The sequence below is a fragment of the Microcaecilia unicolor genome, chromosome 9 (assembly GCF_901765095.1).
Source record: "Microcaecilia unicolor chromosome 9, aMicUni1.1, whole genome shotgun sequence".
In the NCBI taxonomy this organism is placed as follows: Eukaryota; Metazoa; Chordata; class Amphibia; order Gymnophiona; family Siphonopidae; genus Microcaecilia; species Microcaecilia unicolor.
The window spans coordinates 48,870,421-48,896,264 of NC_044039.1; the positions used below are offsets into that span (position 1 = coordinate 48,870,421).

The 25,844-nt window shown below is 46.9% G+C and overlaps 1 protein-coding gene across 4 annotated transcripts in view; it reads left to right on the forward strand.

Moving 5' to 3' along the window:
• FKBP4 (FKBP prolyl isomerase 4) overlaps positions 1-25,844 on the forward strand; it is a 159,853-nt gene that overhangs the window by 62,759 nt on the left and 71,250 nt on the right. For all 4 annotated transcript variants that reach the window (XM_030214573.1, XM_030214574.1, XM_030214575.1 and 1 more), the window contains 2 exons: positions 5,507-5,627; positions 19,354-19,510. In XM_030214573.1, the coding sequence (XP_030070433.1) occupies positions 5,507-5,627; positions 19,354-19,510 (278 nt within the window). The remainder of the gene's footprint in view (positions 1-5,506; positions 5,628-19,353; positions 19,511-25,844) is intronic.

The following is a 25,844-nucleotide window of genomic DNA, read 5'->3' on the forward strand; positions in this document are numbered from 1 at the left end:
CACTATGGTTTTCAGTGTTCTCTATCTTCCCCCTGCTGGTAGGTGGACACAACCCATTCGTAATGGATTAATCTGCTGTGACTAAAGGAAAGAAAATTTCCAAGGTGGTAACCTAATTTTCCCATAATTGGTCTCTGCTGCCACCTTTGGAGTGGAGGAGTAGCCTGTTAGTGCAGTGGCCTTAGAACCAGGTTTGGATCCCACTGCAGCGCTTTGTGATTCTGGGCAAGTCACTTTAATTCTCCATTTCTCCAGGTACAAAATAAGTGCCTGCATATAATACGTAAACCAGTTTGATTGTAACCACTGAAAGGCATTATATTAAATCTCATCCTCCTTTGCCAGCTCCATCACCAGTATCACACGTTTTTCTCTTTCCCATGCTTTTGCTTTCAGAATTGCAATTGGTGAACAGAAAATGAGTGAAATATCCCTTATTCAGAGTGTTGACCCATTTTGTACCTATGGGGAAAAAAAACTTGGAATGGCCCTATGTACCATGATGAGCCGAAGTAAACTGGAATCTTTGATAAGAGAAGAGCTATATAAATCGTACTTCTAATCCCTTTTCTTGGAAGCACAACCTAGTCAGGTTTTCAGGATTTTTCAACAATGCGACAGATGTACAAGCAAGAGAACACAAGAGTAGCCATACTGGGTCAGACCAGTGGTCCATCTAGCCCAGTGTCCTGTTTTCCGAACAGTAGCCAAGCCAGGTCAGAAGTACCTGGCAGAAACCCAAATCATGGTAACACCCCATACTACAAATCCCAGGGCAAGCAGTTGCTTCCCATGTCATAACAGACTATAGACATTTCCTCCAGGAACTTGTCCAAATCTTTTTTTTTATTTTATTTTTTTTTTTAAACCCAGATATGCTAACTGCTGTTACTACCTCCTCCGGTAGTGAGTTCCAGAGCCTTAACTATCCATTGAGTGAAAAACTATTTCCTCCTATTATAAAAGTATTTCCATGTAACTTCATTGAGTGTCCCCTACTTTTGGAACGAGTAAAAAAAAAAAGATTTACTTCTATTCGTTCTACACCGCTCAAGATTTTGTAGACCTCAATCATATCTCCCCTCATTCGTCTCTTTTTCAAGCTGAAGAGCCCTAACCTCTTTAGCCTTTCCTCATACGAGAGGAGTTCCATCCCCTTTATCATTTTAGTTGCTCTTTGAACCTTTTCTAATTCCGCTACATCTCTTTTGAGATATGGTGACCAGAATTGAACACAATACTCAAGGTGTGGACACACCATGGAGTGATACAAAGGCGTATAGTATTTTTGGTCTTATTCACCATCCCTTTCCTATTAACACCTAGCAAGAGGTAGCCCTGTAATATTGGTGGGGCAAGAGATATCTCCATCATTGCCAGGGGGGATGGTGTAAAAGAAGGCTATGTCCGTCCTTTTACCTATTACCAGGGCACAAGAAGCTGTACTTGGAGACAATTGTTGGACACCATTCATTCATTCTGTCAACGAGATAGTAATGCAACAAAAACTGAAGGTGGTGTTGCATTAGGGGGCGGAGCTTGGAGGTCACACTCGCCAATCACCAGTCACTGCACACGCACCTGTCATTTGAGTGTGACATTTCAGTCTCGCCTCCTGATGTAGTACCATCTTCAGTTTTTTCTTTGCATTAGTATCTCATAGCATATTCGGTCAAGAACGAGGCTTGGAACGCATGATTTCCTCTGACCTCAGAGTGAATAAGGCTTTCTGCATCTGTCTTTGGTTCCAGTTGGTGTTGCTGACGCTCCTGAGTGTCGCCAATGGTCATGCTTGTGTTCCCTTTTTCTCCTAAACTTTGTGGCAGCTATTCCCATGTACAATGTACCATGTACAAGGTAAAACCGTATGTCTGTCGCCGACTTTCATGTACAAGTTACCCAACATCCATGGGAACTCCAGAGTCATCAGGTAGGTAGGACAGGATTAGGGAAAGATTGTGTAGGGCCCACGGTATGCGAGGAACATTCTGATGCAGCACCATCTTCAGTTTTCTTTGCATTAATGGCGTTTTAAAGGGAGGTAGGATGGCATGGGACTACACTACTGCAGGAACCCTGCAGGACCTGTGTCCATCCCCACGGACCTCGAGGGGATCTTTACGGGAGTCCTGTGGCCCTGGAGGGGATCCCCACAAACCCTGTTCCTGTGCAGCTCTCTAGTAAGAAATGTGCTGCATCCTTGTCGGCTGAATGGAGCTTCCCTGAGATGAGGACTTGACATGCCGCCTCTTAAATCTGTCGAGCCATCTGTTACTGGCTTTGAATATAGACTCTGGCCGTTTAGGTGTCTGTCATTTTTCTACCTGGGCTTTCATGATGGGGCCAGAAATAGGGACTCTTGGGACTGAGCTTGGACAAACCATTAATATAGTTCTGAATTGCAAGCTGCTTTAATTTTTTTCCTTTGTAATTCAGCTTCCTCTTCTAAAATACAGGGCAAACTTTGCAGGGGTTTTTTTTTTTTTTTTTCCTTTCCTCTACCTTCTTGAGTAGATTCATTGATGCCAAGCTGTCTGGTCAGCTTGAGTTTGCTGCTTACCAGATTTCAGTTAATTGAGCACAGATAACTTTTCTTGAGTAGTGAAAGATTTCTGCTTACAAGATGGTTTATCTATGGGAGCGGCCTTCAACTGTATAGACAGAGCTCACCTGAAGTTGTGGGTTTTTTGGTTTTTTTTTTTTTTTTTAACCATCACCCAGGGGTGTAGCCACGGGTGGGCCTGGGCCCACCCAATTTGGGGTCAGGCCCGCCCTGCAGCAGTGTGGTAGAGGGGAGGAAGGGAGAGATGCTGCATGGGAAGGGGAGAGAGATGTTGGACCCAGAACACAAAGGAGAGGGAGATGGTGGACAGTGGGAATGAGAGGGGGAGATAGACTTGGGGGTAGATGAGAGGGAGGAGAGGTACACAGGTGGTGGGGGGGGGGGGGGAAATGCTGGGCTATGGGGAGAGGACAGGAATGAAGAGAGAAGGGGCAGGAAAATATAAGGCTGGTGGGGAGGGGATCAGATGCTGGTTAGAAGGGTGGAGGGAGGAAGATGATGGGAATGGTGGAACCCTGTCGGAGAAGCCAAGACGGGGAGGAGGGGGTGGCAAGGAAATGAATGAGAGATAATGAGTACAGAGGGTAGAAATATGGTAATGGGAAGTAGATTAAAGATCAGTGTTTTTTTTTTTTCTTGCAAAAAAGGTGCGGGTACTCAAATGCTAGGCCACCCTTCAGAGGTGGAGAGATCTGTGAGGGACCTTCCCCACAATGGCCAGGCCCCCTGCAACCAGTCACAGAATCTATGACAAGGCAGAATTGGTGTGTAGAGCCTGACCTCTTTCATTAAAATTTGGGTTCCATAGGTCAATTTTAGGAGACAATGAAAAAGGTGCCGGTACTCAGTACACCCAAGTACCCCCTCAAAAAAAGCCCTGTTAAAGATAAAAGAGAAAGTAGAGATGGGGAAGAGTAAGATGGAGAATGGGAGAGCTAGTGGGTGAAAGAAGAAGATGGAAATTTGATAGGTAATTGAAAAGTAAAAAGGAGACGAAGAAGGGCGAGAGAGAGGCCGAAAAGAGCTACAAAGGAATGATCAATATGTCAGAGGCAGGAATAGTGAGGGATCAGACAGGAGAGAAGAGAAAAGACAAATGGACTGCAACCGCTTGAAGAAGAATTAGCAGATGACAGAGAGGAAAGCAGAAAAGAGAAATTGGAACCAGCAAGATGGAAAAATAAAATGTCCAGACAACAAAGGTAGAAACAAAGTATTTTATTTTGAATGTTTTAAATGGAATGTGTTAGGTTTTGGAAATGTGCATAGCAAATGTCTTTGTATTGTGTTCTGTAGAAAAGGAAATGCATCTCTGTTTTATGTCTCCAGTGTTGCAGTAATGCTATGTTTAACTTCTTGGGGTTCCTTTTCAATTTTTGTCTAAATATTTTTATTTCTGTGATCCCTTGTTCTGTATTTGGTGAGGGTCTGTTGGTGTGATAGTAATGGCAGGTAGGAAATTGGAGGGGAGGCAAAGAGGAGAGGGAATCGGGGAGGGGAGCCCTCCTTTATTTTCTGACCTGAGCCCAAGCAGGTCTAACACCAGTCCTAACCCTTGCTATATAGCTGGTGAGGATTCCCAGCTAAAGACCTCTTCCAAAGGCGGCCAGAACTCCCTTCTACCAAGCTAAGCATGTGTGGGGTGCTGGCATCAGTGGCTTAGGGTCATTGCTACTGCCTGCCAAGCTTGGTAAAAGAGTGTCTGGCCACCTTCAGAGAAAGTCTTCAGCTGACTGAGCTTTGAGGATCCTCATTAGCTAAAGTATTTATATTTTGAGGTGGAGGTAGGGCAGAGTAGAGAAAATTTTGTGCCCACCTACTTTGGGCTCAGGCCCACCCAATCTGGCTGTCTGGCTATGCCACTGCCATCACCGAGAGCAGCTTTCAGCTGTGTAGACAGAGCTCACTAGAAGTTTTTACACTGGGGCTAGGCCCAGGCCCTCCAGCGTAGCTAGACATTGGATGGAGTGGTTTTCATGTAGGCACGGAGGTGGGTTGGTAGACTGGCTGGAGTGTTTCTATGCAGGCATGGGAGGGGGTGGGCGGGCCCCACTATTTTGTAGTTAGACACTGCAAACAGAGGAGCTGTATGTAAAAATAAGAAAAACAAAAAAAGCCATGATCAAGTTATTGTGGGTTCGTGTTATATTGGGATTCCACTGTACATTCTTGACTGAAAAGTGCTCACCAAGACTTGGCCAGTAACAGCTGCTAACTTTAGCCAGGCACAGCAGCTAACTGGAGCCAGGCACTGTAATTTTGTACTTTTGTGTTTTTTTGTTAATAAGGAGGAAGTTGAACCACAGCTGAAACATGGAGTGGGGGTCAGATGACCCACCACCACATGCCCACAGAGGAATCCAGGAGCTGCGCTCAAAACTGTCTGCCACCTACTCGAGATACAGATCTCAATTTAGAACACTGTGTTGCTGCTTCAGTTCAGTATTTCTCTCTCTTCCTCCACCTCCTGGTAGATCACATCACACACAAGTTGTGGACTGACCTGTAGGACACTAAGGAGGAAATGCAATTTTAAGAAAAATTGGTTTTGAGCATGTTTTTGGTACTGTGGCTGCCTGGTAGTTTAACATTCAGTGGTTAAGCTTTAAGAAATATTCCATATTTTCTTCATAGAAAGTTTTGGCCTTTTACATAGGTGTTTATGAACTGAAGTTTCTCCAAGACTAGCCATTCAATTCTACTGTTATGTCCATGTTTTTTGATGCTTTAGATTAATTTGTCATAATTAGTTATTTGGAAATCAACTGCATAAACAACTGAATTTTGGGAATAGGGTCTGGATGAAGGCTTTTCATCCTTGAAGAACCAGTTAACTTAAAGGTAGAAAATGATGAACGTATGTTTCCTAGATGTGGGGGTGGGGTAGTTCAGTACTATGATAGGCATGCCATGTTTGCCATTTGAATGATTTTTTTTTTGTAGGTGGAATTATTTGAATTTAAAGGTGAAGATCTTTCAGAGGATGAGGATGGGGGAATAATACGAAGAATCCGTGTGAAAGGAGAAGGCTATTCCAAACCTAATGGGGGTGCTGTTGTGGAAAGTAAGTAAAACTGTCCAGTTGTAGAAATGTTAATGATTTTATATATAGAACATGTAAAAGGCCATGTTATAACTAGGTTGTCATAGCTGATAGAAATTCTAGATATTTAGGTTGTGTTCGTATGCATTAAAAATAAATAAATAAAAAACTGGAAAAGGCCACGTTACTTGTACTTGTGTCATACTGTGTCAGAGGAGGCTATTGGCAACAGTTAATCTTTCCAGACTTGTTGCCTTAGTTCCATATCCTAGTTTGGTTCTCACTTGCATTTAAGGCTGGGCTGAATAGCAGACAAGGAGGCTAGTAGTGACAAGATGCAAAACTTGTAACCTTCAAAAGAGACAAAATAGAAAGGGTCGTAAGTAAATTTTTCCTTCTATATAAGTGTAATATGTTTAGATCCTTTTTGGTTCCAGATTTAAATTCACCTTTGCAGATGTAATTTCTGTGTGTTTAATTTTGGAAATGGTTGCATGATGCTTTTTAGCATCTCTTTTCTGTCAAGACAATGGTGTGTGTGCTGTAACTTGACCTAGACATGTTCTTCAGTGCCAAGACCCTTGTGCTGGTGGTGCCCCTGGAGACTTCTGGGGTGGTCCTTTATTCTGAATGTATTTATTTTTGCTACTGTCTGTCTCACAGCAGAAAGGGGGAAGTGGATGGAGGAAGAGCCACATGCTTGAAGGACAAGGCATTTCTCAACAGAAAGAGTGTAGCACATACGCACACTGAGGCCTCACATGGGAAGATATTTGATGGCTTTTCTTCAGTTTATTTGGATCCAGTGTGGCCCTCACTTAACTAGGGAAGACCACTGACATAGACTATAAATGTTTTTCTCAGCAACGTTGGTTCAGTTTTTTTCCCCTCCTTTTTTATGGTTTAACGTTTTTATTGAAGACAGATCAAAGTCAATAGCATCACATTGGTTACACAACAATTGAACTTAACTTGTTCAGCAACATGCCATTAGGTTACACCCATCTTCAAAATATTTAACCATCCCTCCCCTTTCCCCCCAATTCAAGGGACTTCAAACTATAACGTCCTTGTCATCAAGCAGATGAAGCCATTATGTATGGGTTATGTCCATCAACCAGCAGGGGGAGATAGAGAGTACTCAACTTTTCACAGTGCCTCATGGCCAGCCAGCTCCACTGCCTCTTCAGTATTCTCTATCTCCCCAAGCAGGGTGGCTGCAGCTTCTTTAAGCTCCATCAAAAATCTGCCTGGGGGTGGCTCCTGGCTTGCCAGTTGTTAGCCGGGGTGTTAGAGGCTATAGCAGCTTCACTTTGAAGGCACATAGGTTAGCCCTTTCCCTGCCTTACCCATGCCCCCGTGGATGTGGACATATTAGCTTGCTTTTCCCTGTCCTTTCCCACTCAGTGGATGCAGGCATATTGGTTCGCCTTTCCCTGCCTTTCCCACTCATCTGAGCCTCCGGAGTTCTTATTACCTCTGCTTTCCTCACAGCGTTTAAAAAAAAAAAAAAAAAATGGAACAGAGGTTTTCCTTTGATTCTTCTATGGGACCGGAGCTGTGATACTCGGTCCGGTGAGGTAAGAGTGTTTTCTAACTCCTCTGGGGTGGGCCCGCGATCGGGGCGTTTTTGGCGCGAAACCGCCACTTTGAATTTTCCCGCCGTTTTCGGCGATGGCTGCAGAGAATGTAAAGCACTGTTCCCGGGTTGCAACAGGCAGTGGAACAGCCCAGAGATGGAGCGGAGCTCTTCTCGGATGTGGCTCCGCGGCTGGAGTTGGCCTTGTCCTTTTTGGCTGATGCCCTTTATGATATTGTCAGAGCTTCAGCTAAACAAATGGCAGTAGCAGTGGCGGCTCGCCATCTTATTTGGCTACGACATTGGGTAGCGGACATGGCCTCTAAGCAAAGGTTGGTGAAGTTGCCCTTTCAAGGCCTTCTATTTGGTGAGGAGTTGGAAAAAAATATTGTTAAAGGCCTGGGAGATCCTAAACCCCAGCACTTGCCGAAAGATAGGCCGAGGCCTTCCTCCAAGGGCCAGGCGGTCCACTCCTCTTACAGACCTCGCTTCCATGAAGCTAGAAGGTACCGCCCGGGGCGTTCTGGGTTCACTTCTCGTGCCCGTTTTTCAGCAGAGGAACTCCTTTCGCTCGGACAAGCGTTCCGCAGCCACTGGCTTTAGGCCTGGAGTTCAGGGGCAACCTCTCAATGATGGTGCGCCAGCTCCCTCCTCGCTTCCTGTCATCGGAGGACGTCTTTGCCGAGGAGTGGGCCAATACTTCCTCAGATCAGTGAGTTCTGGACCTGATCAGAGATGGCTACAGAATAGAATTCAACGCCCCAGTAAGAGACGTGTTTGTGGAGTCCCGATGCGGTTCTGCCGCCAAACGGGCAGCGGTAGAGGAGACTTTGCAAGGTCTGATTCAGTTAGGGGCCGTGTCCCCGGTACCTCCCGCCGAACACGGCTACGGCCGATACTCCATCTACTTTGTGGTGCCGTGAAAAGGTGGGTCTTTTCGCCCTATTCTGGACTTAAAAGAATTAAACAAGTCCCTGAGAGTGCGGCATTTCCACATGGAAACCCTGCGCTCCGTCATTGAGATTTTCTCACATCTCTAGACCTGAAAGAAGCTTATTTGCACATACGAATTTGGCCCCCGCACCAGAAGTTTCTGAGGTTTGTGGTGTTGGGAAAACATTTCCAGTTCCGGGCCTTGCCTTTTGGCCTCGCCACAGCTCCCCGAACCTTTTCGAAGGTAATGGTGGTAGTAGCTGCTTTGCTCAGGCGAGAAGGTATCAGGGTTTACCCATACCTAGACGACTGGCTCATCAGAGCAGACTCTGTAACAGAGAGCTATCAAGCTACAGCCAGAGTGGTCTCAGTACTTCAGTCTCTAGGCTGGGTCGTCAATATGGCCAAAAGTTACCTGACCCCCTCGCAATTTCTAGAATATTTGGGGCCAGGTTCGACACAGACTCGGGCTATGTATACCTACCCGAGCTAAGGCGGTGCAAGCTTCAGAATCAGGTCCGTCTGCTCCTGAGGATGCCCCGCCCGCGAGCTTGAGACATTGTCCAGCTGCTGGGATCGATGACAGCCACATTGGAAGTGGTGCCCTGGGCAAGAGCGCACCTGAGACCTCTACAGTATTCCCTATTTCAAAGATGGTCTCCAGTTTCTCAGGATTATCAATGCAGACTTTCTTGGCTCCCTGCGGCCCAACTCAGCATGGAGTGGTGGCTCTGACAGCATGCTGTGGCGAGGAATGCCGCTGGCGCTCCCCAATTGGTGTTTAGTAGTGACAGATGCCAGCCTGAAGGGCTGGGGTGCACATTGCAAGGGGAAGCATGCCCAGGGTCTATGGACACCCGAGGAGTCGGAGTGGTCCATCAACCACCTGGAGTTGAAAGTGGTGTTTCATGCGCTTCTGGCCTTTCAAGTGACCCTGGAAGAATTGGCTGTCCGAGTGATGTCGGACAACACGACAGCAGTGGCCTACATAAACCGACAAGGCGGCACTCAGTGCAGAGCACTGGCCGAACAGATTTGCCACTGGGCCGAGCTGCATCTTCAGTTTCTGTCGGCAACTCACATTGCAGGTCAGAGCAACGTGCAAGCTGATTATCTAAGCAGGCATCAGATCGATCCAGCAGAATGGGACTAGCAGGCGAAGTATTCCTGCAGATAGGTGCCAAATGGGGCAAGCCCGTGATGGATCTTATGGCGACAAGTTCAAATGCCAATGTCCCGTGCTTCTTCAGCAAACGGAGAGATCCTCGCTCGGCAGGGTTGAATGCCTTGACTCAGCCCTGGCCTCCGGGCCTACTATATGTGTTCCCTCCGTGGCCCTTGATAGGGCGCATGGTCCTGCGGATTCGGCTGCACCCAGGAGAAGTGGTCCTCATCGCCCCGGATTGGCCCAGGAGGCCTTGGTATGCGGACCTTCAACAGATGCTAGTGGAGGCTCCCCTTCCTTTACCTCTGGTACCGAACCTGTTGTCACAGGGCCCGGTAGCCATGGAGGACGCCTGCCGCTTTGGTCTTATGGCATGGCGATTGAGAGGGCGCAATTGAGGGACAAAGGCTATTCAGTCATTTCCACTCTCCTGCAGGCCCGCAAGCGTTCCACTTCCGTGGTTTATGCCAGGATTTGGCGCCAGTTTGAGTCTTGGTGTGCTTCAAAAGCGATCACACCCATGCGGGTTTCTGTCTCGCCAATTCTGGACTTTTTGTAGGATGGTGTACAAATAGGCTTGGCCTATAATTCCCTGCGGGTGCAAGTGGCAGCGTTGGCCTCCCTTCGTGGTAAGGTTGAAGGCGTGTCTTTAGCTGCTCATCCAGATGTGGCACAGTTTCTTAGTGGGGTGCTTCAGCTCCGGCCTTCCGTGCGAGCACCCTGGCCAGCTTGGAACCTGGGGCTAGTTTTGAAGGCCCTGCAGGCTTCTCCTTTTGAGCCGCTTCGGCGAGCATCGGAGAAAGATTTGATACTAAAGGCCGTTTTTCTTGTGGCCATTACTTCGGTGAGACGGGTGTCAGAGCTCCAGGCGCTGTCCTGTAGAGACCAATTTCTGCAATTCTCAGAGTCCGGGGTCACGGTTCGGACTGTGCCTTCCTTCATGCCTAAGGTGGTTTCAGCGTTTCACCTAAACCAGCCTATTTTCTTGCCCTCCTTTGATAAGGAGGAGTTTCCAGAATCTTTTGGGCAGTTGCACCTGTTGGATGTGCGCAGGACTCTGCTGCAGTATCTGTGAGTTACTATCTCTTTCAGGATCTATGATCATCTGTTTGTTTTGCTATCAGGTCCTCGCAGAGGGTCTCCAGCGTCTAAAGCCACTATTGCCCGCTGGCTCAAAGAAACTATCTTTTCAGCTTATCTGCTTGCCGACCGGTCTCCACCTGTAGCCTTTAAGGCGCATTCTACCAGAGCGATTTCTTCCTCTTGGGCTGAAACTGGAGCACTCTTTCGTCAAGGGATATGCAGTGCAGCAACATGGGCTTCTAATCTCTCTTTTGCCCGACATTACAGGCTGGATGTGGCTGCTAGGAGGGATGCACGTTTTGGAGCAAAAGTGCTAGCGCGTGGTGTGACCTGTTCCCACCCTATATAGGGATTGCTTTGTTACATCCCATACGTAATGGCTTCATCTGCTTGATAACAAGGAAGGGAAAATTAGGTTCTTACCTTGGTAATTTTCTTTCCTTTAGTCATAGCAGATGAAGCCATGAGCCCTCCCTGTATGATTGTCTGTATGCTGTGAATCTGTTTCAGGTTCTGTTGTTTCCTGAAGTTCCTTCCTTCCTTGGGAGAAAGTTGGAAAACAGTCTTCAGGATTCATGTTCACTTATAGGAGGATGAGTCCATTCCCTCCAATTTGTTTTGGAGGATGAGTTTATTCCCTCTTGGAGGTTGCGTATATCCCCTTCAGTTATACAATAAGGAGGATGAGTTTATTCCCTCCAGGAGGATGTGTTCATTCCCTCCTTTTGAGTTCATGCGCTTGTTAAGGGGCCATCATTCGCTGTGAGGATAGTTCATGTTATTCCCATTGCGGTTTGCCATACTGCTTTGGAAGCTTCAAATACTGAAGAGGCAGTGGAGCTGGCTGGCCATGAGGCTCTGTGAAAAGTTGAGTGCTCTCTATCTCCCCCTGCTGGTTGATGGTCACAACCCATACGTAATGGCTTCATCTGCTATGACTAAAGGAAAGAAAATTACCAAGGTAAGAACCTAATTTTCCCTTCTTTTGAAAGAGGCACTCCAAAAAAAACCCTCTCCCATACATACAGAGTAACCATAACGTGTAATTCACCTTCCAGTATGAATACAAACTTCCCCCTCTGGCCCCAATGGGCTCCTCAGAGAATGTTACCTAATAGTGGCCCACTGCCTTGACTCGCTGGATACTTCCCAACCAAGATCCGGACAGTGGGACCTGTCTTTACAGTAAGAGCCTAATTACCCTCCCCTCCCCCCCCTTACTAACCCTTCCCCCCTCAGGAACCTTGAGAAACCAAAATTCAACCGTGTATGAAGCTCACCCTTCATTAAGAAGTAAACTGCGACCTCTAGGAATTAAGATTTGCAGATAAGGGCCCCAGGTCGCCAGAAATGTGGTTCTCTTTCTCTGTGAAAGCCTAGAGTCTCGTGCCTCCCAAGACACCAACAAGTGCAGCTGATTCCTCCAGTGCAATATGCTGGAGGATCTTTAACAGTCCAGTACTGTAAGATACATTTTCTAGCTAAGAGAGACATCTTGCGAAGCATCAATGTCTCAAATCGATTGCTACCTCTAAAGGACCCCGGAATGTCTAAAAGCAATTGTTCTACCGTCCCCAAAACAGGAATCCCTAGCTGCCTGCCCCAGAAACCCTGGACTTGACTCCAGAACCTCCCCAAAGCTGAACAACTCCAAAACATATATAACAGAGTACCCGGGCTCCTCCCACATTTAAGACACTCTGGTCCTTGAGCCCCTCCCATATGCACCAATTGAGTTGGGGCTACATATCCTCTGTGAATACATCGGTACGCACATTCTCTCAATCTGGCATCTGACACTAGGAGAGGTATTTTTGCTACTGATTTAGGTATATCCCATGATAGCACTGACGAGCCCAATTCCTTCTCCCAAGCTCTTTTCAGGGGCGCATAATCCCTGGGGGGCTGCCACCCAGTTACTATCTTAAAGAGCAACGAAATGGTAATCTCTCCCTCACCAACAGACTGGAAAAAGTCTTGTAGTTTCTTTTCCTCCTTTTTCAACTTTACATTTTTATTGAAGTTTAAAAAGTAAAATACTACCAACAAACCTGAATCATACCGATAAACTCCCCCATTCTTATGCCCCCCCCCCCCACCCTAACTCATTCAAACTGAGTAAACCATTTATGGCGCCCAACAGGGACTCTTCAGTGAGTGCAAATCATTAAAGAAGAGAGGGAAAAACCTCTCCCACTCCCCAAGAAACCCCATAAAGTCTCATAGTAGAAAGCATAGTGGATAACGGAGTCCATTCTTTCAGGCTCAGGATTAAAATGACCATGATAGTCAAGTATTCCCAATCACAAACTACCCAGAGACAAGGTTCCCAGGCTTGGATCGTGGGGCTGATAGGTTGTTCCCACTGTGCTGCTGTTGCATATTTCGCTGTTACACAAGTCCTTTTAACAAGAGTTTGCCATTTGCGGCCTCTTAGATTGCCCAAACCAGCAGACAAAATTTAGGCTGAGGCCGTCTGGCCTTGCTCCGGCTGAGGCCGTCGGGCCTTGTTCCATCTCAGAACATTGAGTCTTGATCCACTTGAGACCATCTGGCATTGGGGCGTCTCTGGTTCTTGGCATTTTTGCAGCAGTTGGGTATTGTTCTGGCTGCGGCAGTTGAGCTCGTCTCGGCCGACGGCAGTAGAACCTTGCTCCAGCTGTGACCATCCAGTTTTTTCCGTCTCAGCTTCAAGCCTTGCTCCTCGTGAGGCCGTTTGGATTTCGCCGGACTCTGGTTGTTGTCTTGCTCTGTCTGTGGCTGTCAGGCCTTGGGTCTGTGGGCATGGTGCCATACTTCAATTCTGTATGTCATGCCTTGTTCCATTCCAGGCCGGTGGTCCTAACTTCCGTCTTGGGACGTCCAGAATCACCTTGGATGGGGCTGTCGAGCCTTGCTCTTTTCTGTCTCTGATGGGCAGACCTTGTTCTGCGGTTGGACGTCGAGCCTCGGGGTTTCTGCAGGCGCTTGTTTCTACTCCTTCGTGGGATGACAGTAGGCCTCTGATTCTGAGTGGCGGGGCTAGTACGCTTTCGGCTGGTGTTGGTTCCTGCTACGGTGGCGCTGACACGTCTCTGAATATGTGGGGCAAGGGCAGCCATAGGGGGACGGCTCTTCCTATCTCTGAGTAGCGAATTGGACCATTTTTTGGGTTTTGGACTTCTTTTTTGGTTCAGCCAAGCTACTCTTCCTCAGCTCCTCTCAAGACTTCTCAGACTTTGGCTAACTGGCTGGGCTGGGGCCCCGCAGTATGTTTGCTGCTGTCTTTGACTGCTTCTCTTTGCTGGGCATGGTCGTCTTCATCTTGCATGTAGAGTCTGGCCTGTCCGGCAAGTACATTTTTACTCTGTCTCCGGAGGCGGCTATTTTTCTGTTTTTGGAGGGCAGTCTTTTCCGGGTCTGGGGCTCGTTCAGCTATTTTGGATATACCTGTCTCCATGTCAGTGGGTTGCAATTGGTCTGTTGCTGGGTGTCCAGTTTTCCTGTTTCTGGGTCTTTGCCCTTCCGGGCTTTGGATGTGTTCAGTCTTTGTTGCTTTAGCTGGCATGTCTCTGTTATGTGTCTGGCTTCATGGTTGCCTGTCGGACATGTTCCTCTGTCGAGCTTTGCTCTTTGGGGGGTGAGCCTAGTGTTCTGGTCTGGGTCTCTCCGTTGGACATCTAGGGTGGTGGTCTGGCTGTGGCTGTTTGGCTCTGACTCCTCGCGGGAGTCGGGCTGTAGTTTCTTTCTTATTTGGCTGTGCCTACTAGATGGCCTTCATTCTCCCTTTGGGAGCAACCCAGGCATTCTCTGTCTCTCGAGAGTGTTGTCCTTTCGGTCAGTATGGCTCCTCAGCTCAGTCCGCAGTTATTTGCTTCATAGCAGATCAGCATGGCGATGGACGCTCCTATCGTTCAGGCTGGACCGGTCTCAGGGGCTCTTGGGCCTTTCCGGGCTCTGCTTTGCATTGTGAGTCATGCTGTCTTCTACAGGATAATGCAGCGACCGTTCTATGTTTTTTTTCTGTTTCTTCTTGATCTGGGGAATGCTTTTCATTTCATCTGGTGATGGTGAGTCCTCTGGGAGTGTTGGATTTGCTCCGTCCTCAGTCTTTGGATTCGGTTTGGGACTGTTATCGGGCCTTGGTCTATTTTGGAGGTCCCACCCTACTTTGGGGACTGCTTTCGTACATCCCACTCGTCTCTGGATTGATCTGTGGGACGCTATGGAAGGTAAAATTAGTTCTTGCCTGATAATTTTCTTTCCATTAGTCCCAACAGATCAATCCAGAGGCCCGCCCTTTGATGGTTTTGGGTCTGTATAATTTCCCTTGTTATGAAGGGGCTGTTTATTCTTGTTATGGTCCATTAGGTTCTGTCCTTTTCTAAAGGACCAACGGGAACTAAACGAAAACTACAGAGGATAGAGCGCTATCATGATTCCAATTCACCACTTAAGTGGTTTCCCTCCTGCTGTAGCGGTAGAGGAAGAGCCTGCAAGGGTTATTTGGAGGCAGGAGTGGAATTTGTTGTTGGACTTGCTTTTCTTCTTCAGCTGCTTTTGTATCGACAATACTGAGATTAAGCTGGCTGCACAGGTCCACATATAGTAAGACTCTGAAGTTCTCTATCTCCATCTGCTGGTAGGGGGACATAACCCACTCATCTCTGGATTGATCTGTTGGGACTAATGAAAAGAAAATTATCAGTTAAGAACTATTTTACCTTTTAGAGTTGCAACGTACTCTAAATGAATTAATTCATCACAATACCCCAAAATCAGTTATTTTCAATATCAGTTATACAAGCATGCAAATAAGAGTGGTAGATTGCTAGCCCAGTTGGTTCGTCCCCGTCAGGGTCCATTTAAGATTGGTGCCCTATACTCTTCCAATGGGGTTTTGGAAAATAAGAACATTCAAATCAACTGCATTCTGAGGGACTACTATGCACAATTGTATTCGTCCCCTGACCCTCCTCTTTTGGAAAGCTGTTAAGCACTATCGTAGAAGAGGGACGGTTGCCTGAATCTGTGCGGCTAGCCCAGATGATCGTTTTGCCAAAACCAGGGCGAGATCCACTAAAACCGGAACCATTGCCGAAACCAAGTCGAGATCCACTAAAACCGGAATCATATCAACAGATCTCATTGCTCAGTTATGAAGTTAAATTACTTGCAAAAGTTTTGGCAAAACATTTATCTCGTATTCTTTCTAATATGATCGAGGACTCTCAAGTGGGTTTCGTGCAAGGCCACCATATTGCCAAAAATATTACAAAGATTCTTGCTACTCTAGAGTTAGCAGCCGATCTAGATGTTCCCTCAGTGCTGATCAGTTTTGATGCTGAAAAGGCCTTTGACAGAGTGGTGTGGGACTTTTTGTTCATGGTACATAAGTAATGCCACACTGGGAAAAGACCAAGGGTCCATCGAGCCCAGCATCCTGTCCTCGACAGCGGCCAATCCAGGCCAAGGGCACCTGGCAAGCTTCCCAAACGTACAAACATTCTATACATGTTATTCCTGGAATTGTGGTAATGGATGCTTATGGCATACAGGGAGGGGGAGGTGTTCAGGAATGATACAGGCTTTGTATTTTCTTCAGCAAGCTCAAGTGTTGGCAAATGGATTGCTTTCCTCCCCCTTCTCAATATATCGTGGTTTTAGACAGGGTTTCCCGCTCTCACCACTTTTGTTTGTCCTTACTCTGGATCCCCTCCTATGTGACATTCAGAGGAGCCCAGACATACAAGGCTTTCAGTTAGGTACAGATACTTTTTAAAATAGCAGCATTTGCTGATTTGTTGGTTCATGTGATTTAGCCCCAGGTATCCATAGGGGCTTTGTTAGAATGCATGACTGAATTTGGGGATTTTTCAGGCTTCAGTTGAACCTTGACAAATCGGAGGTGTTGCAAAGGGGGGGGGGGGGTAAGGGGGGGGATTGCCGGGAACATTATCTGTTGAAATGAGCTGGTGAATCTTTTTGATATTTGGGGGTGGTGTTGGCTATGTAGACTTTAGATTATATCATCTGAAAGTTGGTGGGTTATTAAGACACCAAGCTTCATTTTGAGAAATGGATTCATTTAACTCTAATGGGTGTGATAAATCTTTAAAAAATTATTATTTTCCCACGCTGGCTGTATGTTTTGCAAGTTTTACCATTGTGCCTCTTGTGGAAAGATCTCTAGCAGTTAAATAGAAAATTTGTGTGTGTTGGGGGGGGGGGGGGAACCGAAAATGTGCCTTGAGTATCTTTATAATTCCTGGCCGCAAGGAGGTTTAGGTTTACCTTGTCTTAGGTGCTATAATCAGGCTTGTCTTTTGAGACATCTTAGGGATTGGTTGTTTGGTGCTGAGCAGTTTAGTCCCACGTGATGGGAAAGGGAATTGTTTACACCTTGGCATTTGAATTTTCTTTTGCTTCCCAGACACAGAGTTTGCCTCGCTCTTGTCATGGCTGAAGCCACTGAGGGGTATCTGGTGGGCACTTTTGAAGTGTTGGAATCTGAATCCGAATGTTAGTGATTTATTGCTGTGTAGGGGTAATGCTGATTTCCCACCAGGGCTAGAATATGGACAGCTTAAGAGATGGGCGGACATGGGCATTGTTTTGATTATTTTCTCACTGAGAAGGGTGTTCATTCTTTTCAGGATTTACAGCAGAGGCTTTCACTAACTCACACAGATTATTTTGCTTATCAGCAGTTACACCACTGTTATACTAGTCTAGAACAAGGGGCTATGCAAACGAGGCTAGGTCAGAAAATCTGAGATTTTTTTGCAGGGAGATGCTTTTGGCAAGTTTCTGTATCTGTCTACATAGAGTTTTGGTTTCTCTTCTCCCTCCCTGAGAATATGGTCCTCTTAATTTTAAACGTTTTTTATTCAGGATCAAGCACATCCAACATCTAACAACAAAGTATCAAGTCTAGACAAGATCTTCAATCAAACATAGCAGAATAATAATCAAAGACAACAAACAGCAAAGAGCTGGATAACATTTGATCCCATTTTGCTTTGTGAAAATACTTTCACACCCTCCTCCCTCATTACCTTTGTCTCTGATCAAAGCAACAATGTGTGTTCAAAAACACCCCTTCCCTCCTCTAACCCTACCACCCTGAACGTAAACAAACACTAAAATGACCCGGTAAATATGGTCGTCTTAAAGAGGCTTGAAGTAGGGATCAAGGGTACTACCTGCAAGGGGTGGATTTTCAGAAACTGATTAAAGCTATTCCAAAGCAGGTTGGAAATGCTGAACTTCAGGAGAGTCAATATTGAATACTCCACAGGGCATATATATCACAACATCAGGCTGTTAGAGCAGATTGGGTGCCTGTTGGTTAATGCTCCAAATGTCAGCCGGTGGGGGACAAGTACCTTTTTTTTTTTTTTTTCATGCTTTTTGGCAATGTGGCATTCAAGCATTTTGGAGGTTGCTTCGCTATTGGTCTTTTTGTGTGACTCCACAGTTCTTTCTAGGGCCGATGACTGGGTTATGTACAGCCTTTTGATGCCTTTTGCCTTGTCGCTGATGGACCCGTTGTTGAGACACTGAGTACCTTCTTCTGTTGGCTTAGCTTGGATGCTTGCTGTTGTCAAAGCTCTACTTCTTTTGACTTTTGTCTTAGTTTGGAATCCTACGGACATCTGTTATACCCATGGACTGGTTTGCTTCCGTTCAGCAGTGCCACATATATGTGAGTGTTTTGGGCTGGGGGGAATAACCAGGTGGTCACACTGGCTTCTTTCGGTTTGCTCCTTGAGTGACTCTTTGCGAATCTTTCTGAGTCTGTGTGGTCTTTTTGCGACAGTGTTTGCCTCTTTTGTCTCCTGAGTGACTTTCTTTACTCTTTGTGAATTCTCTCTTAGTTTATTTTGCTCTGCTTCTTCTTTCTCGCTCGCGCTCTTGTCCTTGCCTCTGCATGATAGGGGAGAGTAGTTTCAAGGTTATCTTGAGCATCCATTGTTCGGTGACAGGTCTTCTCCTACTGTATTGATGTACAGTTTCTTCCTTTGGCTCGTTCTGAAAGAATTTAGGTCTCCAATTGACAGGAGTGTTCTTTGGCAACTCTGACGAGGCGTATTCTAGTGCTCATCAGTCATTCTGGGCTGGTCCGGATGCTAAGGAAGGAGAAATTAGGTCCTACCTGCTAATTTCATTTCCTTTAGTCCCTCCGGACTGGCCCAGATCCCTCCCTATTTGGTATCCAATTTGTTTTTGGAGATAGTTTTGTACTGGTATTAGTTTCATTCACTTTTATCTCTGTGGGGAGCTGTTTGATCACAAAAAAAAATTTACAAAAAAAATATATATATTTACGGGTATGTCTATATTTGCAAAGAGACCAATTATTCAACCATTTCTACGTGGTTGTACATAGGCATGTTGCTGACTCAGTTTGAAGTAATCAAATTTTTTCGACAGAGGGCAGCAAGGTCTCTTTGGTAGGTGGCTGTATGAGCCAACTGGTGCATAGATGTTCAGTATCTCTTTTCTTTTGCTTTGCTATGCAAATACTGAGATTTCCAAGGGACTGAGCATGACACTTATTGGCTGCCTCAAAATCATTCTTCTCAGTCTACACCTGCTGGTAGGTGTGCACAACCCATCAGTCATTCTGGGCTAGTCTGGAGGGACTAAAGGAAAGCAAATTAGCAGGTAGGACCTAATACCTCCTTTTTTAAAGATTTGTTTGGACTGTGCTTCTAATGAAATTTGAAACAATAGAGTTTGATCTATGATTGTTCAAAGCCTAGCCAGGAATTCTGATATATCCAGTAGGCAGTGGTGCTGTGTTCTCTTTCCTCAGTAAGGAGGCGCTATTAGAAGCATATTGTACTTATAGCTCAATTGCTGAAATCTATTTATATTATTGAAGCTGTTTAGTTAAGAATTAGCTTTTTCATCTCCAAGTTTGTGTAAGCACCTGCGTGCACAGACTGTTATTTTCCAGTCACACTTCTGCTAGATACCTAACATTGAGTATGTACTAACAGTTCATCTGGAAGGCTACTGTGAAGACCGAATGTTTGATCAGCGTGATTTGCGGTTTGAGATTGGGGAAGGAGAAAGCCATAATATTCCTCCTGGTCTGGAGAGAGTCTTACAGCAAATGGAGAAGTATGAAGAATGTGTGGTGTATCTCAAACCTATGTAAGTCCTTTTCAAGCTGCGGTTGCTTCCATTAGTGATCCTGAACTCCTGGTTTTATGAATTGTCCTGAGACTTCTAGGACTGACTCTTCAGTTTGATATCTTTTATGAAACTGGCATAGATAAATGTCCTTGTGACTATATAAAGCTTTGTTATCTAGTTGTTGAATAATTTGAGGATGGCTAGCTATAACTTCTAACTCTTGTTTAGTATTACGGGGTTGCTTTTGATTTGTTAGTACAGTGATCCACTTCATCTATGCTGTTGATGGCACATCAAAATGCAGCTTTTTAGTTCTGATGCTTTAGTGTGGTGTTTAGACTGAGGGTTTAAGTAGCAATGATACTGGCATACCTTGCATGTTCAGAATATTAATACTCGTATTGGTAAGATCCGGGGTGATTTTAAAATATAGTTAATTATAACATGAAGATAAGTTGTGAGAAATGTCCCTAGTTATTCCATTTTCCTCAAGTCCTGTTTCAAAATGTTAATAGTCTAGTAATAAGTACATGTTAAGTATCAACAATTCTATCATACAGTGTGTATTAAGCTAAGAAGATACTTGTATGCCTTGCTGAAGAATTAGAAATGGAAGGATTAATTTTTGTAGTGGAGAGAATTAATTGAACCAAGGTATCCTGGATCCAATTTTTCTCAGCTGTAGGATCAACTTAAGGGATCTTTTACTTAAATGGCGGTAGGGCTGCTGCCAGCTTGGTGTACGGCAAATCAGCTTTACCCGGTGATAGTTCCGGGTCTCCTGTGGGCCATTTCTGGCACTGAAAAATACCATTTTATTTTCTGGAGCTGAGGGGTGTTGCCCGATTTACTGCCAGAGCCCTCAGTAAGGGCTGCGACAGTAAAGGCTGCGCAGCAATTTTTTAATTACTGCACAGCATTTCTCTGAGGACAAGCAGGCTGCTTGTTCTCACTGATGGGTGACGTCCACGGCAGCCCCTCCAATCGGAACACTTTACTAGCAAAGGCCTTTGCTAGTCCTCGCGCGCTGATGTGCACCGCGCATGCGCGGCCGTCTTCCCGCACGAACCGGCTCGTGTTCGTCAGTCTTCTTTTGTCCACGCTCGGGACGGTCGTGTTTGCGCCGTTTGCGCCCCTTAAGTTGACCCTCGCGCGTCTTTGAGCTTTTCGCTTAGAAAAAAAAAAAAAAGGGATCTTGGAGAAAGACCTTTTTGGTCTTTTTTCCCCTTCCCGTGTTTCCAGTTTTTGCCCCGCTAAGTTTCCTTTCGTTTTCGGGGTAGGCCCTTTTGAGGCCTCGGTTCGCTTACCCAGCTCTACACGAGCATACACATGCGGAACAATGTGCGGCAGTTGGTGGGCTTGGTGGACAAGCTCCCTTCTGAGCAAGCCAAGCCATTTCAGGAGGTGGTCAGGCAGCTGAAGGCATGCAGAAAATTCCTGGCCAGAGAGGTATATGATACCTTTGATGTTGCGTCCAGGGCCGCTGCTCAAGGTGTGGTGATGCGCAGACTCTCATGGCTGCGTGCCTCCGACCTGGAGAATAGGATCCAGCAGCGGATTGCGGACTCTCCTTGCCGAGCGGACAATATTTTTGGAGAGAAAGTTGAACAGGTGGTAGAGCAGCTCCACCAGCGGGATACCGCTTTCAACAAGTTCTCCCGCCGGCAGCCTTCAGCTTCTACCTCCACAGGTAAACGTTTTTATGGGGGAAGGAAGACTGTTCCCTACTCTTCTGGTAAGCGTAGGTACAATCCTCCTTCTCGACAGCCTGCGGCCCAGGCTAAGCCCCAGCGCGCTCGCTCTCGTCAGCAGCGTGCGCCTCAGCCAGGCCCCACGGCTTCCCAGCAAAAGCAGGGGGCGAGCTTTTGACTGGCTCCAGCAGAGCATAGCCGACATCAACGTGTCAGTGCCGGGCGACCTGCCGGTCGGGGGGAGGTTGAAAGTTTTTCACCAAAGGTGGCCTCTGATAACCTCCGACCGTTGGGTTCTTCAAATAGTCCGACAAGGATACACCCTCAATTTGGCCTCCAAACCTCCAAATTGCCCACCGGGAGCTCAGTCTTACAGCTTCCAGCACAAGCAGGTACTTGCAGAGGAACTCTCCGCCCTTCTCAGCGCCAATGCGGTCGAGCCCGTGCCATCCGGGCAAGAAGGGCTGGGATTCTATTCCAGATACTTCTTTGTGGAAAAGAAAACAGGGGGGATGCGTCCCATCCTAGACCTAAGGGCCCTGAACAAATATCTGGTCAAGGAAAAGTTCAGGATGCTTTCCCTGGACACCCTTCTTCCCATGATTCAGGAAAACGACTGGCTATGCTCTCTGGACTTGAAGGACGCTTACACGCACATCCCGATACTGCCAGCTCACAGACAGTATCTGCGATTTCAGCTGGGCACACGTCACTTCCAGTACTGTGTGCTACCCTTTGGGCTCGCCTCTGCGCCCAGAGTGTTCACGAAGTGCTTGGCTGTAGTAGCAGCGGCGCTTCGCAAGCTGGGAGTGCACGTGTTCCCCTATCTTGACGATTGGCTGGTGAAGAACACATCCGAGGCAGGAGCTCTACAGTCCATGCAGATGACTATTCGCCTCCTGGAGCTACTGGGGTTTGTGATTATCCAAAGTCCCATCTTCTCCCAGTACAGAGACTCGAATTCATAGGAGCTCTGCTGTATTCTCAGACGGCTCGTGCCTATCTCCCAGAGACGAGAGCCAACAACTTGTTGTCCCTCGTCTCGCGGGTGCGAGCGTCCCAGCAGATCACAGCTTGGCAAATGTTGAGATTGCTGGGCCACATGGCCTCCACAGTTCATGTGACTCCCATGGCCCGCCTTCACATGCGATCTGCTCAATGGACCCTAGCTTCCCAGTGGGTTCAGGCTGCTGGGGATCTAGAAGACGTGATCCACCTGTCCACGAGTTTTCTCAAATCCCTGTATTGGTGGACGATTTGGTCCAATTTGACTCTGGGACGTCCTTTCCAAATTCCTCAGCCACAAAAAGTGCTGACTACGGATGCGTCTCTCCTGGGGTGGGGAGCTCATGTCGATGGGCTTCACACCCAGGGAAGCTGGTCCCTCCAGGAACGCGATCTGCAGATCAATCTCCTGGAGTTACGAGCGGTCTGGAACGCTCTGAAGGCTTTCAGAGATCGGTTGTCCCACCAAATTATCCAAATTCAGACAGACAACCAGGTTGCCATGTATTACATCAACAAACAGGGGGGCACCGGATCTCGCCCCCTGTGTCAGGAAGCCGTCAGCATGTGGCTTTGGGCTCGCCGTCATGGCATGGTGCTCCAAGCCACATACCTGGCAGGCGTAAACAACAGTCTGGCCGACAGACTGAGCAGGATTATGCAACCTCACGAGTGGTCGCTCAACTCCCGAGTAGTGCGACAGATCTTCCAGGTGTGGGGCACCCCCTTGGTAGATCTCTTTGCATCTCGAGCCAACCACAAGGTCCCTCAGTTCTGTTCCAGGCTTCAGGCCCACGGCAGACTGACATCGGATGCCTTCCTCCTGGACTGGGGGGAAGGTCTGCTGTATGCTTATCTTCCCATACCTCTGGTGGGGAAGACTTTGTTGAAACTCAAGCAAGACCGAGGCACCATGATTCTGATTGCTCCGTTTTGGCCACGTCAGATCTGGTTCCCTCTTCTTCTGGAGTTGTCCTCCGAAGACCCGTGGAAATTGGAGTGTTTTCCGACCCTCATCATACAGGACGAAGCGGCGCTTCTGCATCCCAACCTCCAGTCTCTGGCTCTCACGGCCTGGATGTTGAGAGCGTAGACTTTGCCTCTTTGGGTCTGTCAGAGGGTGTCTCCCACATCTTGCTTGCTTCCAGGAAAGATTCCACTGAGGAGTTACTTCTTTCTATGGAGGAGGTTTGCCGTCTGGTGTGACAGCAAGGCCCTAGATCCTCGCTCTTGTCCTACACAGACCCTGCTTGACTACCTTCTGCACTTGTCTGAGTCTGGTCTCAAGACCAACTCTGTAAGGGTTCACCTTAGCGCAATCAGTGCATACCATTACCGTGTAGAAGATAAGCCAATCTCAGGACAGCCTTTAGTTGTTCGCTTCATGAGAGGTTTGCTTTTGTCAAAGCCCCCCGTCAAACCTCCTACAGTGTCATGGGATCTCAATGTCGTTCTCACCCAGCTGATGAAACCTCCTTTTGAGCCACTGAACTCCTGCCATCTGAAGTACTTGACTTGGAAGGTCATTTTCTTGGTGGCAGTTACTTAAGCTTGTAGAGTCAGTGAGCTTCAGGCCCTGGTAGCCCAGGCCCCTTATACCAAATTTCATCATAACAGAGTAGTCCTCCGCACTCACCCTAAGTTCTTGCCAAAGGTTGTGTCGGAGTTCCATCTGAACCAGTCAGTTGTCCTGCCAACATTCTTTCCCCGTCCTCATTCCTGCCCTGCTGAACGTCAGCTGCACACATTGGACTGCAAAAGAGCATTGGCCTTCTATCTGGAGCGGACACAGCCCAACAGACAGTCCGCCCAATTGTTTGTTTCTTTTGATCCCAACAGGAGGGGAGTGGCTGTGGGGAAACGCACCTTATCCAATTGGCTAGCAGATTGCATTTCCTTCACTTACGCCCAGGCTGGGCTGGCTCTTGAGGGTCCTGTCACGGCTCATAATGTCAGAGCCATGGCAGCGTCAGTGGCCCACTTGAAGTCAGCCACTATTGAAGAGATCTGCAAAGCTGCGACGTGGTCATCTGTCCACACCTGCACATCTCATTACTGCCTGCAGCAGGATACCCGACGCGACAGTCGGTTCGGGCAGTCAGTGCTTCAGAATCTGTTCGGGGTTCAGAATCCAACTCCACCCCCCTAGGCCCATGTTTTATTCTGTTCCAGGCTACACTCTCTGTTAGTTGGATAAGTTGTTAGGTCAATCTCAGTTATGTCCTCGCCGTTGCGAGGTCCAATTGACCATGTTTGTTGTTTTGAGTGAGCCTGGGGGCTAGGGATACCCCATCAGTGAGAACAAGCAGCCTGCTTGTCCTCAGAGAAAGCGAATGCTACATACCTGTAGAAGGTATTCTCCGAGGACAGCAGGCTGATTGTTCTCACAAACCCGCCTGCCTCCCCTTTGGAGTTGTGTCTTCCCTTGTCTTTGTCTTGCTACATATGGGACTGACGAACACGAGCCGGTTCGGGCGGGAAGAAGGCCGCGCATGCGCAGTGCGCATGGGCACGCGAGGACTAGCAAAGGCCTTTGCTAGTAAAGTGTTCCGATTGGAGGGGCTGCCGTGGACGTCACCCATCAGTGAGAACAATCAGCCTGCTGTCCTCGGAGAATACCGTCTACAGGTATGTAGCATTCGCTTTACTGGCCCTAAATGGCCGTGCAGTAACAGGTGGCCTCTGCAGTTGCAGTCCACGTTCCAACGCCACCGCAGGCCACCTTTTACTGCCATTTGGTAAAAGGTCCCCTAAATTTTATGAAAGATGAATGGTTGCTGCTTGTAGTTCTGCATATACAGTAGATTCTGGTTAATTGGGACACATAGGAACTCCTATACTTTGCCCCAAATAAATGAAAATGTCAGGGTTTCGTGAAAATTTTAGTGAAGCACGGGATAAAAGTAAAACTTTAATTTATTCTGGAACACAAACCAGCACACAACTCAGATTAAAAAAAGGTTGCAAAGCACAGATAAATATGGGTACTCATTGAAAACAGTACTAATGTTGTAGATATCAAGCGTACCTTGATGAGCTCTCTTCAATGACTGCAGCTGAACAAAATCGGCACAAGTCTGTAGAGCAAATACAGGACTGCATTCATTGCCTTCGTACATGAAATACATTATTTTTTATTTTGAAGCTTTTATTGAAAAAAATCAATTAACATACAACAAATATAGTTCAACGTATCAACCCATTCCCCACCCACCCCCTCCCATCTCTATCCCCTGTTAAGGTTTCCATTACCGTGTGGGATAATTCTCCTCTTCGTTTTCAGTCTATACACCTTGTTAAAGAATTTTTTTAACCGTCCTTGATTTCTCTAACCCCCTCCTCATGAGATTTACCCGAACACCATGACTTATATTTGTCCCAAATCTTATAAAAAGAGTTCAACTGTCCATTTTTAATCACTGTCAATTCTGCCATAAGGTGCAGGTAGTCCAATTTCTTCAGGCAAATAGCCACAGAGGGAAGTGTTGTAGTTTTCCATGGGTAGCCAAAGCCAGACGGACCGCTAGAAATAAATGAATAGCCCATCTGTGATGTTCAATTTTCACACCAAAGGGTTTATGATGCAGTAGACAATGTTCTGCTCGCATAGGGTATGGCACCCCCAGGATCTGCTGTGCCATAGAGGTGATGTCCTG